This window comes from Alternaria metachromatica (assembly GCF_023757995.1).
Source record: "Alternaria metachromatica strain BMP 0045 chromosome Unknown scaffold_5, whole genome shotgun sequence".
Taxonomy (NCBI): Eukaryota; Fungi; Ascomycota; class Dothideomycetes; order Pleosporales; family Pleosporaceae; genus Alternaria; species Alternaria metachromatica.
In genome coordinates, this window is record NW_026055496.1 from 699,965 (window position 1) to 717,816 (window position 17,852).

The 17,852-nt window shown below is 52.6% G+C and overlaps 10 protein-coding genes across 10 annotated transcripts; 4 read left to right on the forward strand and 6 right to left on the reverse strand.

Annotated features, from left to right (window-relative positions):
• Positions 1-126: 126 nt before the first annotated feature.
• On the reverse strand, positions 127-1,476 carry J4E83_003175 (uncharacterized protein; the record flags this gene model as incomplete). Its single annotated transcript, XM_049330112.1, has 1 exon — positions 127-1,476. The coding sequence occupies one exon, from the start codon at positions 1,474-1,476 to the stop codon at positions 127-129; it is 1,350 nt and encodes a 449-aa protein (XP_049190608.1).
• A 512-nt stretch (positions 1,477-1,988) lies between these two features.
• J4E83_003176 (uncharacterized protein) lies at positions 1,989-3,419 on the reverse strand (the record flags this gene model as incomplete). Its single annotated transcript, XM_049330113.1, has 1 exon — positions 1,989-3,419. One exon carries the CDS (start codon positions 3,417-3,419, stop codon positions 1,989-1,991), a length of 1,431 nt encoding a protein of 476 aa, XP_049190609.1.
• Positions 3,420-4,181: 762 nt separating this feature from the next.
• On the forward strand, positions 4,182-4,818 carry GRX5 (monothiol glutaredoxin grx5; the record flags this gene model as incomplete). The annotated part of the gene is made up of 3 exons (XM_049330114.1): positions 4,182-4,208; positions 4,261-4,534; positions 4,655-4,818. 3 exons carry the CDS (start codon positions 4,182-4,184, stop codon positions 4,816-4,818), a joined length of 465 nt encoding a protein of 154 aa, XP_049190610.1.
• Positions 4,819-5,193: 375 nt separating this feature from the next.
• On the forward strand, positions 5,194-6,377 carry J4E83_003178 (uncharacterized protein; the record flags this gene model as incomplete). The annotated part of the gene is made up of 2 exons (XM_049330115.1): positions 5,194-5,323; positions 5,527-6,377. The coding sequence occupies 2 exons, from the start codon at positions 5,194-5,196 to the stop codon at positions 6,375-6,377; spliced, it is 981 nt and encodes a 326-aa protein (XP_049190611.1).
• A 400-nt stretch (positions 6,378-6,777) lies between these two features.
• Positions 6,778-7,953, reverse strand: CCP1 (heme peroxidase; the record flags this gene model as incomplete). Its single annotated transcript, XM_049330116.1, has 2 exons — positions 6,778-7,489; positions 7,541-7,953. 2 exons carry the CDS (start codon positions 7,951-7,953, stop codon positions 6,778-6,780), a joined length of 1,125 nt encoding a protein of 374 aa, XP_049190612.1.
• A 1,139-nt stretch (positions 7,954-9,092) lies between these two features.
• Positions 9,093-10,433, reverse strand: J4E83_003180 (uncharacterized protein; the record flags this gene model as incomplete). The annotated part of the gene is made up of 1 exon (XM_049330117.1): positions 9,093-10,433. The coding sequence occupies one exon, from the start codon at positions 10,431-10,433 to the stop codon at positions 9,093-9,095; it is 1,341 nt and encodes a 446-aa protein (XP_049190613.1).
• A 955-nt stretch (positions 10,434-11,388) lies between these two features.
• Positions 11,389-13,157, forward strand: J4E83_003181 (uncharacterized protein; the record flags this gene model as incomplete). The annotated part of the gene is made up of 4 exons (XM_049330118.1): positions 11,389-11,407; positions 11,577-12,198; positions 12,246-12,856; positions 12,916-13,157. 4 exons carry the CDS (start codon positions 11,389-11,391, stop codon positions 13,155-13,157), a joined length of 1,494 nt encoding a protein of 497 aa, XP_049190614.1.
• Positions 13,158-13,675: 518 nt separating this feature from the next.
• J4E83_003182 (uncharacterized protein) lies at positions 13,676-14,491 on the reverse strand (the record flags this gene model as incomplete). Its single annotated transcript, XM_049330119.1, has 1 exon — positions 13,676-14,491. The coding sequence occupies one exon, from the start codon at positions 14,489-14,491 to the stop codon at positions 13,676-13,678; it is 816 nt and encodes a 271-aa protein (XP_049190615.1).
• Positions 14,492-14,828: 337 nt separating this feature from the next.
• Positions 14,829-15,457, forward strand: RPS23 (40S ribosomal protein S23; the record flags this gene model as incomplete). Its single annotated transcript, XM_049330120.1, has 3 exons — positions 14,829-14,838; positions 14,949-15,197; positions 15,279-15,457. 3 exons carry the CDS (start codon positions 14,829-14,831, stop codon positions 15,455-15,457), a joined length of 438 nt encoding a protein of 145 aa, XP_049190616.1.
• A 457-nt stretch (positions 15,458-15,914) lies between these two features.
• J4E83_003184 (uncharacterized protein) lies at positions 15,915-17,708 on the reverse strand (the record flags this gene model as incomplete). Its single annotated transcript, XM_049330121.1, has 2 exons — positions 15,915-17,531; positions 17,586-17,708. The coding sequence occupies 2 exons, from the start codon at positions 17,706-17,708 to the stop codon at positions 15,915-15,917; spliced, it is 1,740 nt and encodes a 579-aa protein (XP_049190617.1).
• Between the last annotated feature and the right edge of the window lie 144 nt (positions 17,709-17,852).

The window sequence follows — 17,852 nt, forward strand, 5'->3', positions numbered from 1 at the left end:
CCTGCCTCTTCAAGATGCTTTTCCTCTGGAACATTTCAAATAAATCAAAACACGGAACGGTAACGGGTGTATATGTGAAGGATTTGAAAACTCCTTCTCAGCTAAGTATCCGAGTTCACGTAACTGCTAATCTACCGCGCCCAGTCTCTCCAACACACTGGCTGCGTTCGGTCGACAACCTGGATCGATCTCCAGCATGTCTTGTATGACATGAACGAGTTCCGCTTCAGTCGGCCCAAGCTTATCTAGAGCAGCCGAAACTGCCTCAGTTCTCGTCATATTCCCATCCTCTACAGTATAATAGCACCAAGCTACGCTCTCTTCCTCCACCTGGGAACGAAACTTCTTCAGATGTTCCCAGCCTTTCCAATACCACACCAAAATGTCGAGGAAGACACATCCTAGCGACCAAACATCATGCGGGCGAGAGCTTGACCCGTTCTTGTACGTCTCCGGTGGTAGCGTCGGTGTGTTGCCTTTGATCTTCGATTTTGCACTACGTCCGGTCGCATCGATACACCCGGCAAAGCCTGCGGAGCCGAAGTCGGTGAACTTCAACCTGTGTTTCACGTTAGCGGCAGGATCGTTGAATACTAGGATATTGGCAGGCTTGATATCGTGATGGTGGTATGTCATATGACCGTGAAGAACGTCTAGAGCACTCGCAAGGCCCCAGAGCTGTGCCAAAAGCCAATCACGATCCAGATCTTTGACAGCCCGGCGTTCAGGGTACTTCGCCATGAACTCATCCAAATTACCATCCGCTAGCTCCGCGATAAGGTATATCTTTTTCTCGAATACGAAGCCAGTGTAGAATGTAGTGATGTGCTCGTGGGAGCCTGGAGAACGAGCCAAACTCTCGAGGAAATCGCATTCCCGCTCAGCGTCTTCCCGAAATTTGCTGACTTTGAGTGCAAGATATCTAGACCAGTCGTGGGCGCCCTGGGACTCTCGTAAAAAGGAAGCACAGCTGTTGTGGATTCTGGCTTTGTAGACTTTCCCTCCGGAACCTTCGCCAACGTCGGGGTTGACACCTCTGTTGAATTCGATCGGAATGGCATGACCCGTGAGATCGGTCCTGTATTGAGATTCTTGAAGTTCAGGGACAGTAAAGAGATGTTGTGCGTCGCAAATAGTACTGTAGACCGAGTCTGATTGTTCTTCGGTCACCCCAAGCCAGTCTTTTGGCGAGAAAGGAAGGGCATCATCATTGTGGTTTGTCAAGACGAAGAGTACGTCAGGTGGCGAGAGACCGCAGTATATAGCGAGAGCAAACAAACGCTCACCGCCTGACCGGATCCTATTCTTCAGTTCGTACACCGTGTCGGTGTCCAGCCCGGAGAAGTGGAAAATACCACTGATGCTGCCTGCAGAAGCGACTTGCCGAATGGTTGTCAACGGAAAGAATTCGAATGTCTTGTCGCCGAATTTTGCGGTGGTAGTGTTGGTGACCAGCCGGGTCCTACACGCTGCCATTATATCATTGTAGTCCTTTAGAGGCTTTCCCATAATGAAACAGGAGTGGTGCGATAGAACAAGGAATGAGGTATTGGAGAGGATATGCGTAGCATTCAGTGGGCTTCTTTATGACCTCTGTTGTTCAACAATCACCAAACACCAAGTCTGCACTCATGGTGAGCTCACATGAATCTGAAGTGATTGTTGTTTGTGGGTGAATGAGTGTCTGACAACGCAATTGAAGGTGGTATTTCGTTGCAGTATTGTTTATGTGACATGCGGGAGGCTCGTGATCATAGAGCATAATATCCACATGACAGGAAAGAAGTTGACGGGCGTATTGATCACAAGAGTTAAGATAATGTGGAGGGTATAGTGTTGAAATTGAGAATTTGTGAACCTGCCATTCCCGTAAACTAGAGCTGCACGAACAAAGGAAACATCGCAGAATGAACGGGATGAGACTCACCATAAAAGTGCTTGATCTTTGAGTGAGCTTCATAAACGCATTTCCAAGAGTTCTCGACCTACTAAGTGTTTAAGAGGCTGCCCAGGGCAGTGACTACATCACTTGCTCTGCTAGTATTCACCACGTCCACCTGTAGCATTTGGCCGATGATATCGACCAGAGTCTTCCACTCAGCACCTCTATCGCCAATCTCTTTCATCTTCTGCTGGACGGTACGTGCAATCCCTCCTGGAGGAGCATCAATCCAACGGTATCGGTGCTGCTTCACGAAGTCACTCATCTTGACCTCACCCTCGTGGAACCATACGAGTACTTCGAGAAAGGCCAGCCCTAAGCACCTGATGTCACGAGACACTGCGATGTTCCAGCCACGAATGACCTCCGACGGTTTGTGTTCATTGTAGGCTCCAATAATCGACTCGTCGCTTGCTTGTTCACATGATGCTTCACTCGTCTCTTCATTCCGTTCTCCATCAGTCATTCTTGCATAGCCCCAGCCGCAGAACTTCAGAGTGCTGTCTTGCAGGTTCAGATCGTTCTTGGCGAAAACAAGGATATTGTCGAGATTGATGTTGCGGTAAAACCCAGTATTACCTTTCGTAGTAGGCCCGTGTATCTTTGCGAGAGCGTCTGCGAGGCCCATGAACTGATGAACAACCCAGTCGTAGTTAAGACGCGCTTGAGCGCCGTCAGTATACTTCGTCATGAACTTCAAAAGGTTTCCTGAGCCGCGCTCGCTGACGACGTACTGTGCTGTCCTGAACCAAAAACCAGTGTAGGAAGTCACAATATGTGGATGTGAGATATCGTTGTTGGCAAGCGCTTGGAGGAATTTGCGCTCCGTAACGCATTTGGTTGCATATGAACATGCTTTCTTGATGACGAGATCTTGGCCTGGGGGTAAAGGAAAATTAGTCCCCGGAAACATGATCTGCATCTCGTAGACGTGCGACTGTAGGCTATCGTATAGACTACTTTTGACGGAGATAGGGACAGTGTGGGCTTCATCGATTTGCTGATGAAATCGTCCCTGTGTTGGCATCTGAGATAGACCCTCCAGTCGAAATTGGGCGCGGAGGAAGCTTGCGAGGAGGTAAGGTGAATTTGCAAATCCTGAGGTGATCCTCTTCTCTGCTATAGGAAGTTCAGAGTCCGTAACATGATCTTCTTCGAGCAACACCCGGAGATACTTCATTGAGATCTTGCCCAGAATGCAGATGACAAATACTCGTCTCCCTGATAGGATAATCTTGGTGATAAGGCCATTTTTGGTGTCGGAGCTACAGTCACTGAGGCTATCGTCGAACGAGATGACAGCTCTGATGTTCTCGTCGGAGGCAACTTGATTGATGGTATGCTGAGGAATGTATGCGAGCTTTGCTCCGCCGAAGTCATATTGTATGATGTTTCCACTGTCGCGGAGCCAATGGGAAGACCATGATGTTGCAGAGGAGTCCTGCCGGGGACAAAGACGCATGGGATGAAAAACCATGTGAGGATGAGGGTGGTAGAGGCCTACGAATCAGGTTCGGGTGAGCTTGGCAATAATCTTATCGAACGCTGGGAGGCCACACTCACTGTTGATATACTTAGACAAGCTTATCGAGTGACCGTATTCCTCAGATATGCATAGCAGTTGACAATCGCAGGTGAGTAAAAGGCGTGATCTGCCGGTCACACACTGCTAACACACATAGGCGTTGTGAGATTAGCAAACTGAGTATAGAACAAGTAGATCAAGTTCGATGCTAGCAGCCTCGATTGCCAATATTTGCCATGGGAACGAGGTTTCCAAATGACAGCTCGTAGCTTGTATACCGTTTCGCTCATGCGCACAAAGGAAGGTCGGATTTTGTCTTTCCAGATATGAGACGCATCACGAGGTCTTGTAGCCTGTCTGAGGCATGCCCTCTTTTGGAACGAACAGTGTGATGCAGACCACCTAATGGAAGTTGAAGCGACGGACTTCATTATGGCGATAGTAGTGTCTACGTTCGCTGAGGCCTAAAGGCGTTGGTTAACATGCACCGTGAGTCTAGCTTTAGGATTATTGGCCATCGCGAAGCCCCAGTGTATAGATAGTCGTTAGTGAGCTGACATTTCGTGAATGAAGCCAAAGTGAGAACGGACGAATGGGAGGTTGGTGATTCAGCGGCCTTGGCGTTGTGACCTCATCCAAAACTTCGGGTGCGGCGAACAGCGGAGGTGATCGCGTCACCCGAACTTCTTCCCTGCACCACTCCAACCACTCATGATGTTTGCAAGACGCGCAATTCCCTCGGTAAGCTCCTGAAATGTACGTCTAATTATCAATTCAATCTGACAGCCACCAGGCTTTCCGAGCCGCCACCCGTGCCAGCACAGCTCGACCCATCCCCTCGGCACGATTCCTCACACCGTTCCAAGCACGATTACTCTCCGATGAAGTCCGGTCTGCCATCGACAAGGCTGTCGCATCATCGCCTGTTGTCCTGTTCATGAAGGGTACACCAGAGACACCACAATGCGGCTTCTCGAGAGCCAGCATACAGATTTTGGGCATGCAAGGTGTAGATCCGGAGAAGTTCACAGCCTTCAACGTGCTGGAAGACCAGGATCTGAGGCAAGGTACGTTTTCACGGTTTCCCCGCAGGTTTGGCCACCTGGCCGTAGGACTCGAGCCTGCGGCGCATTTCGGGTGGCTGCAGGATGGGCAACGGGGCATTACATGCTGACAAATTCGAAAAGGTATCAAAGAATACTCCGAGTGGCCGACCATACCGCAACTATACGTTGACAAGGAGTTTGTCGGTGGCTGTGACATCCTGATGTCGATGCATCAAGATGGATCGCTTGCAAAGATGCTGGAAGAGAAGGGTGTAGTTGTGCCAGCCGAGGGACAGGCACCCTAAGAGGTAGATAATACAACGGCGAATAGAAGAGGCGCATGGAATTTATGCCATACATTATCGCTTTGGTTGCGAATGTCTAGCCAGCTTCTGTCACCCGTGTAACAACTATATGTATACATACGAAGAGCAAGACACGCATGAACTTCATGGCTGGGATGCCTGATATACTTCAAATCACACACTATTTGAAGGGGAAATAACCAATTCCTGCCCTTCTATGATGTGGCTAATATGAGTGCTCTTTCCGTTGTCACCACGCGCCTTCCTCAACGGAGCCGGAACAACCCACAAGCTTTGCGTCTGCACCAAAGCTCGACTTCACCTCTTTCAGTACTCGCAACGCGTCCTCGACACCCCCAAACACAGGTAGCTTGAATGGAGGTCGAGCGCAACGTACCTGAACTGCGGGCGCGCGGCAACATGGGCCCACCGGCGAAGAAGACGGTATCCGCTGCTGCCGTTTTCAGGAACCAGGGTGCTTTCAGGGAACAAGGCAACCTCACACGTCAGACGAATATCAGCAACTCCAGGTTCACCAGGGACGATGCTGACGCTACCACATTGCTGAGCGCCGGGTCTCACTCAAGCGTAGAGAAGAGAGTAGTGAGAAAGAGTTCTTCGAACATGCATCCTCTAGGCGTAGAATTCAAAGGTACAGCTAAGCTCTCTCATGTGCTGAGCGCAGACCGCTAATATCATACTGCACAGATGCCAGCGATAAGTACCGTCGCCATCTCTACAAGACAGCTTCTTCCAGGATCAACAAGACCCTGGAAAAGCTTCTTCATACCCTCTACGAAAGTACCCTGCAGACCGTTACTCACAACAGTAACCAACAGGACCTCATTAGCTCGCCCCTCAAGATTTCTGCCCCAGCAAAGTACGAGCGCCTAGCCACTCAGCTCTACCAACCCATCTCTCAGTTCACCCTATCACTTAGGCGCACTGACAGTGAGGGAAAGAGTGTACGTCTTGATCAGACACTTGAGACTCGCATGATCCACTACGATGAGTTGATAACTAAAGAGACGGCCAAACTAGCGAAGTTGCAGAAGGAGTGGGAGGTTGTTCTCGGCGAGATCTGGAAGCTAGGAGCGGCATGTCTAGGCGAGGAAGCTATGGAACATATGCTATTTACCAAGCAGCCGTCGGACGAATCGGCATTATCTGCTTCGTCTTCGCCATCGAAAGTCACTGACGGCGAATCCACACTCTTCATCCCCGAACACGAGAGCTCTCCAGTACGCAATAAGTCTCATACCAAGAGGAAGCACGTTACCTTTCTCGAAGAAGGAGGATCAGCAGATGCCCATAACAACAAGAACGCCGTCACTCCAACGACCATGTTTCCAAAGTTCATATACCAGCCCTCGAGGTATCGCGAGGACACCCTGCCTCTTCCAACAAGGCTCCCTGATGATGACATCAAAAACCTGGAGAAGGAGGTGAAAGAACTGGGCAGGCAGGAATTGAGTGACATGCGTGAAGTTGAAAAGGAACATCAAGCGTACTGGAAGAAGAAGACGGCACAACTTGCTATTGCGCTGAAGAGCGACTGATAGGGCAGGTCGATGCACGCTCGAGAACATACTCACTTCAATGGCTTGAGCGCAAGTGACTACGATATGTTGGAAGCTACAGACTATCTACGCAACATGGGCATTCCCGCTGCACATAAATCGCGGTATATGAACCCAACGTCAGTCAGAGTGGTTGTTGTCTTATGTGAAAGTCTGCGTTAATCGTCACGACGCACCTCACAGTGAATAGGGACGATATGTACGACCTCTTGTTCGTATACTGTATTTCCAAAGTCTACAAAGCAAGTAACAATAAATGTATAACCTCCAAAAGTGATCTAGCGCATGCTGCCTTTAACTAAGCAACGGTCTAATAGTCTAGATGGATATCTCTGATTCAAAGTAACCCCCAATGCTTCTCTCCCACTCTCGCACAGACTTAGTCGAACGAGCTCTTGAAGACGTAGCGCTGGTCCTCAGGCTGCTGGAACGGTACACCGAGCTCAAACAGAGTCATGACGCTCTCGGAAAAGTCCTTGAAGAAAGCCTCGTTGTCCTTGGCGTACAGGTCGGTGTACTTCCTGAAGCTCTTGTCCTTAACAAGCTCCATATCGGTGGGCAGCATCATCAAGCTCTTAGTCTTGACATCCTCGAACTGCTTGGGACCGTTCCACTTCTTCCATGCCCACTTCTCCTCGACAAGGAGCTTGTAGTAGTCGTTGGTCAGGGTGGTGGGAGAGAAGGTCCAGGGGCCGTCGAAGCCAGAGCGGTCAGTGTGGCAGCGGCCTAGGGCGTGTGCACCGGAAAGGGCGACCATGGCGCGGTCGTCGAAACCCATGCGGCCAAAAATGGCGCGGATGTGGCTGGAGTCCTTGCTGGCGTCGGGCAGACGGCCGTCGGGTGTGCAGAAGGAGACGTCACGGTCGGTGCGGCCAGCGCGGTACGGGATCTTGGGGCCCTGCATCTCTTGGATGGCGCAGACACCGGCGAGAATCCACAGATCGGAGTAGGTGATCCATGGGAAGGCTTCCTTGACGGGCTCGAGGAAGTCGCGGGCGGCCTTGAGACCAGCGTTGGCGCCGTGGTCACCTTCGGGGGCGAAGCGCATGGTAGCACCGTTGGAACCACCAGTTCCCGTCATCTTGTCGAAGCTGTTGTCTGTCAGTTCATGTGTCTGGTAGACAGGAAAGCAGAATACTCACGTTCCCGATGCGTGCCATGCAAGGCGAAGAAGAACAGGACCGTAGCTACCATCATCGTAGTCATCGTGCTCCTCAAGCCTCTTGGCGATGTGGTTGTAGACCTTCTGGTAGTCCTCAAACCTGGGTGTGAAGATCTTCCTGCTGTTGGTCTGGCCGAACAACTCTGGCTTGTATGTGTAGAGGCCGTATACACCAGCACCGACGAGGAGAGCGCCAGCGCCCCAGGCTAGACCAGTTGGGTTGCCCTCATGCTTGTCTGGTCCATTCTCCTCAGAAGCGTATCCGCGTCGTTGGTTGCGGAAGGCGTTCTGTGTGGGCGCGACGAAGCGGGCAGAGGAGCGGGTCGAGGTGGTGCGGAACGAGGGAGCGGCGGTGCGCAGGGCGCGAGAGAAGTTTCGCGAGGCAGATGCCATTGTGCAGACGGTGGATGGGAGATCGAGGCGGCCGAGCAGAATAATTTGTGCAACAGCTGGATGTCTGTTGATAGGCTACTTGTGGAGCAGTTTGCCTCTTAGAAGGTCAATTGACAGTAGCACAAAGGCAGGAAGGTCAAAGAGAGTGAAAACACAAACGCGAATAGGGCGTAGGCACGGGAAAGCTTTTAAAGATAATGTTTTGTTGCCTCGGACTCAGATGGCGACAATCTTTCTGGAAACAACGGCATCGACCCACTTTGATAGCCTCTGCACCAATCAGACGCATTACGGGGCATAATCGTCTGGACCCTTGGGATTACGATATCTGATGCCGCCGCGACACTTTTCCGATCGTGAAGCCATTTCCGCCGATTGGGTTATATAATCCACGCTTCTAGCAGATGACGGTTTCGAGTTTGAGACTATCAGGCAGGGAGACCCGTGGTTTTGTAGCTTCGCAGGGCTGGGCTTTGTCCTCGTGCATAAGCCGACTTCCACGCTCTGTGATTCGCTGTGGTGGCGTCGATCGACGCAGGCCAGCGAGCGAGATGAGGGGTACCTGATGAGGCTCTGCGGCATCTTTGTCTGATATCCTTAGCAGTGGATATCGCCACGCTCGACACGTGGTATCACAGACGATGTCTGGTGTCTCGTCGCTGCTTGTGATCTTGGGTAGGACATGGTGGCCAACCAGAGCTTTCGTGTACTAAGCCGCCGGAAATGACTCGTGCCATGCCCACATGCCGTTGCTCTCCGATGAGCGGCGTGAACGACAAAAGTGGGTGCATCGCTCGAAGAGGCAGTTTTATCGATCCAGCTGTGGTACCTCACTGTCCTCGGCGCAGGTATTTGTCAAGCAAAATTTCGATTCAATTATATCCAGGGCGTACGATACGTATCGGTAATGAAAAAGAAGCCAGTACAGTTAACGCCTGCTATCCCTTGTCCTTCAATGCGGTTCCCAGTCTTGATAAACGCCTTGCAAAGAAATGCTCACTTGGGTTTGTGTGCGTGAAGAAGCCAGAAGCCATACCAAATTTCCAACTCCAGTGCCATGACATTAATGCAATCATTACCCGAAACATTAGCTTTCTCGCGTATTACTCGTCCCAGCGTGAACTCTTAAGAAAATATGATCAGTACATGCCATTGTGCGGAGGCATACCCATGATCATGCCGAGATACGGCTGCGTGTGCGGGTAACCGTCCAGGCTGCCGGTAGGCGTAGAGATGCCGGACGTCGATGCCGTTGCCGGCCGCGATTCTTCCATGTTTCTCTTGGCCGCATTTTCGGCGGCTTCCTTTACAATCTTGGGCTTGAGAAGATCCCAGGAGGTGCTGTTGGGGTCTTTGGGGATGGTAATGGCACGCTTGTATGCCGGACACGCTTCTAGCTCTTTGATACTGATGGGTGGATCGAGCTGGGACGCCTTTTCCTTGAAGAAGTTCTTGCGCCGTAACTTCTTTGCAGTGTAGTCAGAAGTTCTAGCCGTGCGTTGCATCTCTTCCCACTGCTCCATCTTCTTTGCAAACATCTGGCGCTCTTCTACCTTCTTGGCCTTGTCAGCAAGCCATTCAGTCCACCATGTAGCCGTCTCTTCTGTGTTGGGGTCCCTCTCTCTGGACTCCTTGTGGAACTCGGCAACGAGCTTCTGCACGTCTGACCGCAAGTAGATGGTCTTCAGCGCATGCGTACTCGCTGGTCCCACGCCGACAAAGTTACCCCATGAATCGAAGATGCCACTGGGCAAGGCAGCGCGGATATAGGATACGTCTTCGCCGTTTGGACCTCTCAGCTGGGCAACAGCATCGTATTCCCTGATGACTTGGGTGTTGAGACAGTCTTTGCACATGCGGCGCAGGAAGGCCCAGAAGGTCTTGCGAGTGTTTGGGGCGCCGCAGTCCATACAGCCATGCCCATGGCGCAAGTGGGCGAACTGGAACTCGGTGAGACCTGGAGGTGGGTCCGGCATGTCGGTTCCGTAATAGTAAACCCTGCTATGCTTCCAGAGCATGGGGTTATCCCGCAAAAACCGGTAGCATGAGGCAATCTTGCTACGCATCTCGAGCAGCTGCGCAGGGTCCGAGTAGGACAGTATGATGAACCAGCAGTCCAGGTCGACGCCTTTGGACAGGATCTTGCCCCTTCGTAACCGCGTCGGCTTGCGCTGCTGCCACTGCTGGTTAAGCAGTGGACGGGCCGGTGCCGCAGTGAGTGGAGTCGCATCGTTTCCGAAAGAGGCGGCCGGGTTGCCCGCCTGCTCAGAGTCCTTCCTGGACTCGTCGCCCCGCTTGCGCTTCAGACTGCCTTCGACCATGGCCAGCGGCACATTGTGGGATCGCACCTCGTGCGCCAGCCCCGCGCGCTTCCCGCCTGGCCGCCGGCAGTTGATTACGGTGGCATAGGCCTGGTCTGGCGTCTGCAAGAAGGGAGTCTGCTTGTTGACGGTAAAGGCGACATATTTGGCATTCACCATCTCGGGTCAGCAGGCCAGCCGCTCGGGGTATCGTCGACGGGTAACGGGTCGCTCGCAGTCACACTTCCACGTCGTGGTTCGGGCCTGGCATGCGGTGCTGGGAGGATGGCGAGATTGAGAGTGCAGGGTCGAGAGGCTGAAGGAGAGGAGGCACAGGGAAAGGAGTGTGGACGACGCTGAGACTTCCGCGCGCCCAGGCTTGAGTTGATGTCGGCTGCCGAACCAGCTTGCCCGACCAAACCAAAACTACAAGGTTGGCCCTTCGGATATAAAACCTGGCCTTTGCTCAGCGACCGCCGACACGCCCTTCACCACCATGTCGACAGTCCCCAGTTGACATCAGCCCAGACAGTACCTGGCCGCAACTACGTCTGCAGGTGGAGTTCTGCAACTGTTCCGACAATGCCATGCGGAAAGATGCGCGCTTGCTATTCCGCATCAATACGTGCCGACGCATCTTTTCCCTTTAGGCCCGGCGCCACACTGCTGATCACATGGTTACATCACACGCGAGGCGCACGCTTACGGTCCTTTTCCAGCAGGTTTGAGCCGGCCAATGTCGCCTGTCTTTTTGCTTGTTCCAAAGCCGAGCGGTCGACAATTAGTTGCACGCCGTGTTTGCGCCATGTCCTTGGGTACCCGTGACTTCGCGCTGGCGACCGGCAGCGCAGCTTCCTAATGAGGAACTCCATCGCTTACGCATGCATGGGCAAACAGCCAAAGCCAGAGATGCGGGGTTGGCGAGCGTCGACGATGCGAGAGTGGTCAGAATTGTGCTAGGGTACCAGCGACCTCGGCCTTCGCTGTGACTCCATTTCACTGTCCGCTTTCCAGGATATATTGCCTTCGCTCCCGCCTCTGCAAGTGCCATGCAAGTGTGAATTTGGCATCGGACCTACTCCCGAACACTAGGCAACTACCCAGGCGGATAGAGTCAAGCTCACCAACCGTCGTCATGTTCGGAAGGAAAGAGAGTAAGTCGCCGCATCTGCTAAGCTGGCCCCGATGACTCCCGCGGAATGCTTGACGCATCTTGTCAGCTGCAAGCTCATCATCAGCTTCACATCGCACAGATCATAATTGCATCACCCTACGCTCTTTGCCATATATACAGAGTCGTTGAAATATGCTGATCATCCGCAGAAGACGTGCCGTCTCCGGACGTGGACAAGACAGATCCAATCCCTCACTATGACAATACCTACGACGACGACCCGGCGCTTGTCCCATGTCCGCCCAACACCACGGAGTCCAAACTCGTGACCAAGATCGACCTCCATGTCATTCCCTTCCTCTGCATCATGTATCTCCTGGCCTTCCTGGATCGTGTCAACATTGCAAACGCGAACGTCTTTGGCCTCAGCGAGGAACTTGATCTGGCACGAGATAATCGCTACAACACTGCTCTGGTCATCTTCTTCGTCCCCTACATCCTCTTCGAGATCCCGTCCAATGTCCTTCTCAAAAAGATGAAACCTCGCGTCTGGCTCAGCATCTGCATGTTTGGTTTCGGTCTCGTTACTATGCTGCAAGGCTTTGTGCAAAACTACTCTGGTCTGCTTGCGACTCGATTCTTCCTTGGTGTGTTCGAGACAGGCATGTTTCCGGGTGCCTTCTACTTGATTGGTATGTGGTACCGCCGACACGAGGCGCAGAAGCGGTATTCGTTCTTCTTCAGTTCAACGACGCTGGCCGGAGCCTTTGGTGGACTGCTAGCTTCTGCGATTGGCAAGATGGACGGCATGCGCGGATATCAGGGGTGGAGGTATTTTTCGACTGTGCATTTGTGTTGGAAATCACTGACTCTGGCAGATGGATCTTCATTCTGGAAGGACTCTTGACTGTTCTGGTGTCGTTCGCTTTCTTCTTTCTGCTCCCAAACTTCCCGGAAGAAGTGAAGTGGCTCTCGGAACCCGAACGTGCATTTGTCAAAGCCAGACTCCAAATCGACCAAGGACGCTCCGCACGCGAACGACCTATCAAAGCCAAGGACGTTGTGAATGTGTTCAAGGACCCGAAGATCCTCATTGGCGGACTCATGTACTTCGGCTTGATCGTACCTGCCTATGGATATGCCTACTTCTCTCCCACCATCATCCAGAGCTATGGTTACTCCAAGATCCAGACACAGCTGCACAGTGTTCCCCCATGGGCCGCCGCTTTTGGTTTCTCGATGCTTGTCGCGTGGTTCTCGGACAGGCTCAAACACCGCTTCCTTTTCACCATCTTCCCCATCGCTGTCTGCATCGCTGGATTCGCTATCCTTATTACCGTACACGACAACCATGACCTGCAGTATGGAGCGCTCTTCCTTGTCGCCATGGGAGCCTACACCGCCATGCCGGTCATTGTATGTTGGTTCAACATGAACTTGGGTGGTCACCACCGTCGAGCTGTAGGAAGTGCATGGCAAGTCGGCTTTGGTAAGTTTGAAACCTCGTATATGATATCCGAGGTATCAAATGCTAACCGAACATAACAGGCAACATTGGTGGAATCATCGCTGTCTACTCGTTCTTGAAGACTGACGCGCCAAAGTATACGCGAGGGTATTCCATCAGTATCGGCTTCGTGTGCCTCAGTGCACTAAGTTGCTGCGCGTACTTTGTCATGTGCAGTCTTTCGAACCGAAAGAGGAATAAGAGCGTCAGGGATGTAGGATTGACGGAGTACGAGAAGACCGAAATGGGCGATCTGAATCCGGAGTACCGCTATCTCTTGTAGACGGTGTGTGTAGACGTAATGGATAAAGAGTACGAAACAGAGGCGGTAAAGCGTAAATCTCACATATGTAGAAAACGCAAAAGAAGGCACGCAGTCTTCAGTCTATTGACATAATTCTCTTTTTGACTTCGCAATTGATCATTGCGACACTAAATCTGACACGCTACCTGTGTTGGTCGGCGAAGCGACCTCAAGATACCACCCATTGCACGTCCCATTGCGCGTGGAGTACATGTGTTTCCACGTTATACTTTCTGTCGTTGTTGCCGATGGCTTGCATCAGCCTGTTCAGTCTGTTCGTAAATCACCACCAAGCCTACAGCCCATCAGTTTAGCATGTGGTTTCTGCTAGATGCCTCCATAGACGGCGTACATCTTCTCGATGAGACAAGGATGTGCGAGAGCGTGTGCTCCGTCTTTCTAATTGATGGACACAGCTCGGAAAGTCCACCTAAAATCACACTGCCCGTTGATGGGTATAGTGTTTTGAATAATTCCCGTTCAGGCTGCGTGTTGTCTCAAGTGACGCTCGCGGTATCCATACTGTCGTCACTCCCGTGTCCCCAGATCTCTTTGCTCTCGCTCTCAACCCCTCTCATTGCCTTTGCAACCTCTTCCAGTCTTACAACGACTTCTTGCACACCCTTGTTCACTTTCTCGAAGTATCGGTCGTTCTCCTCTCTCCTCTTCCGACTCAGCTCAATGTCCTTTTCTGTTTCCTCCTCAAGCTTGATCCGGTCGAACAGCTTCTCGCCTTTTCCTGACCCTGCGCCGTCATGAGGATGGTTCGCAAGACTCTGGGGTTGCAAGTCGTTCGCTTTGCTGTCCTGTGACTTCTTCTGTTGTTCGGGTGTCTGTTCGTCCTCTTCCGAGCGTGCCCATGCTTTTGCAAGTTCTATCTGCGCTTTCCGCAGCTCATCTAGTGCTCGAGAGTGTTCAGAGCCGAAAACTGTCATGCCTGGGCCCTTGATGGCGCTCAGCTCAACCTCCTCCAACGTGTTTTGCATCTCTGCCCATATCGCTTCGGCGCGTGACGATGCTTCGGCATCTGCGGCTTGGCTGTGCTGTCTTTGGCGCCGTTGGAATGGCGCCGAGGGGTTCGTGGAAGTGAGGCTAAGGTGGTCGCCATCGTTGGTGGTCGTGGGTGGAAGAGGTCGCTTGTTGTCCGGAGAAAGGAGTGAGCGCTGGCGGACTAGAGGCGCCCTTGCAGGTGTTCGGATTTCGTGCAGCGATGTGTTGGAGGCATTGTGTGACGGTGGCCCGACAAAGAGCGCAGGCGCAGGTAGGCGGTTAGTTTGCGTCTTGGTGACTTTCTTGTCGTCTTTGGAAGTCATGGTAGTGCATGCGCTCGGCGCGTTATGAGGTTGGATTAGGGCGACTAAGGATGTGTGGGTATTGCGATGGGCAATTGGACTGGTCACTATGAATCTTGAAGTCTACTGGCTTGAACTGCAATTACGTGCTGGTGTTCATTGGTGTTCTCCCCAGACGCGATGACGATGGCCCGATAAGATAAGATGGCCGTGCTGCGCTAACCCCTTCCGGGCCAGCGCCGCTAAGCTGTGGGGCTTGGCTCTGGCGCACACTGATTCCAGCCGCTCTCGAAAATACTTCGACGTCCGCGATACTAACCACACTTCCCCCAGCACACCCGTCGTCAATACCGCAACCATGGGTAAAGGTACGCAGCCACTCCCTCCAGAAGCCCCCGATCGACGCGAAATGCACAATTCCACGCCTTCGCCGTCCTGACACGGGCGTATATTGGGTAGTTGCTCACAACATCATCAGGAAAGCCAAGAGGTCTCAACGCCGCCCGCAAGCTCCGCAACCATCGCCGCGAGGGACGATGGGCCGATCTCCACTACAAGAAGCGTCTCCTCGGAACCGCCTACAAGTCGTCTCCCTTCGGTGGATCTTCCCACGCCAAGGGCATCGTTCTCGAGAAGGTCGGTGTTGAGGCCAAGCAGCCCAACTCCGCTATCCGAAAGTGTGTCCGTGTACAATTGATCAAGAACGGAAAGAAGGTCACCGCTTTCGGTATGTCACTATGCGGAGATTGAAGAGGCTTCGGCGACGAGCCTGTGGCAACAATGAGAGCGTGGGCTAATAATCTGCCAGTTCCCAACGACGGTTGCTTGAACTTCGTCGACGAGAACGACGAGGTCCTCCTTGCTGGTTTCGGTCGTAAGGGCAAGGCCAAGGGTGATATTCCCGGTGTGCGTTTCAAGGTCGTCAAGGTTTCCGGTGTCGGTCTGTCCGCACTGTGGAAGGAGAAGAAGGAGAAGCCCAGGTCATAGAGGACTCGTCTGCAAGGAGTCAAGGAAGGAAACGAACGTGGACCACAAGCCCGCCATGAACGAATGATGGAATCCGCGGATCACTATGGGGGGTTACCGGAGTCTTTACATCGGGGTTATCTGTGCTTCTACCCGGCATATGAAAAGTCATGATATGCTGGAGAGTTAGATAGAATCTGACTCGTTCAAGCGCCCACTCCGTATGCGTATGCCATGGAGTGATGCTGGGTGCGCTGACATGCCGTTGAGGACTTGGTAGTGAATGTGATGAACCCAATACATTTGAGGTTTACGTTGTCCATGATTCATTGATCTAGAAAGAACACTACTGTACACAAACCTCCGTATAGTAACAAACTCCGACTAATGCAACATACGAAAGAAGCGCCGCCGGGTATCTCAAACAAAACGCCAACCACCTATGCAATCTTAGCAATCCTTGCGTATGCAGTCCATCTTATTTCGTAAACATGGCATTAAACGTGTCCTCCAGTCCAGTGTCCTTCATAGTCCCGTAGTATTCATACTTGAGCTTCGGGCTGGCGAAGAGCTCAGCATCCCTCTTGACGTTCTTCGGTACACCAAAGCCATCTAAACCCGGTATCTCTCCCGCACCTCCTTGCGCCTTCTGGTCTCCTTTGAAGAACTTGGGTGCGTTTTCCTTGAGAGGAGGCGCCCAGACACTTGGTTTCCAGGGGTTAGGCTTTTGGTTGGCGCCGAGCGAGGGTGGCGGCGGTGCAGGGACCCGGTGACGGAATGGATTCGGGTCTGGTTTGGAGAAGATGGAGTGGGGTTCTCTGAAGCGAGGGGGTGTTGCTGGCTGACGAGATGTCGTCTTGGAGAAGTGGTTGGGTATAATTTCTGGGGGTTGTGAAGAGAACCGACTTCCAGAATTCTTGGTCGGTGTCCAGTCCATGTCATCTGCGCCCAAGAATGTAGATCGCTGAGCATAGGGTGTGGTGACGTCGGTAGCATGTGTGGTGAAGGAGGCTTCTGAGATAGTGGGGGACGGGGGAAGAGGGGAGGACTCCTTGCACTGATCCATGCCATTTGCAAAATCGGGCGCTATACTATCGAAAACGCTTGCTTGGGGATGAGCGGGGTGGTAAGAGCCTCTTCTTGCCTTCTGTGCGCTATCGGGTGCGCTGGGTACGGGTTCGCGAGCCGTTTTCAGAAAAGAGGGCGCGGCGCCGTAGACTATGCGGACCGCCTTCCATGTCATGATAGACGAGAAGGTTAATATTCCGAGCATACACACATGTGTGTACCGGAATAGTGTCAACGTGTCGTTGTTGATGGTGTGACCTTTCCAGTAGTATAGGGTTAGGAAACGAAGAGCCACGGCAGTAATTCGAATCATCCATAGTGACATGAGCCCGCGCATCCTGCCCGTAAGGCTGTTCGTCTTGAGCTTCAGCTTGGGGTTCCACCAGATTGTGAGAGCATCGGCGATAATCGCAAAGTTCAGCCACTTGAGTATCACGGGCGAAAGTACACAGATTTCGTCCATCCAACATCCCGACTTTGCCTGAGTCCAACAAGTATCCCAGCTGAAAACTTGGTACGCCCGTATACCCTCATCCGGGCCCATGTACAGTCCAGCAGCATGCCAGACAATTCCTATTGCTGTGCTCACGACATAGGTCCACTTCGCCAGCGAAATGAACCTCAATGTCCACGCTTGTCGGTGGGTGTGTACAGTTGTACGCTTCTGTTTACTCGCTTCCATGATACGCGCCAGGTTGTCTGCTCTGGCAATATGGTTCGCGTTCCGGATCTGATGTTGGACTCGAGGCAGACATTCGCTACAGACCTGCGGGTACCGGGTCTCGAGCTCGTCCTTGTAGTCCTCGTACGCCGCTAAGAATTGCCCATACGTCGGATCATCCTCTTCCGGAAGGTACTCACCCAAGAGCTTTGCGTAGAGGGTCTGGTTGCGCTGGCATGTGTCGCAGAAGATGTCGTCACCGGGTACGGACATGGCGGGTGTTGGGGAGCGGGAGCGCAGGTGTTGGAAGGAGGCTTGAGGGGCGGTCGCGACTTCTTCGATGGGCGGATCGGTGATGTTGCCGCGCTGGGGAACGGGTCAGTTGGAGAGGTTCGGGTGTTGATGCGGTAGAGTAAGTACTTCGTCGAAGTGATTCACGGCGTCGCATTGCGGACAGTGAAATGTCTTAGGTATCTGTGAGACAGTGTCGCGTGACAGTGTATTGCAGTAATGGCAGCGCAGTCTGCGCCGTAATAGCGCCATGGTGGGAAGACACCTGAAGTGCGTGGTGATGGTTAGGGTTGATGCACCATGTCATGGGCGACGTGTTTTGGATTCTGCCGAGGCGGCCACACCGCCCGGGCGCCGGCGCGGAATTTTGGCTCACCAGGTCGAATGCACTGTTCA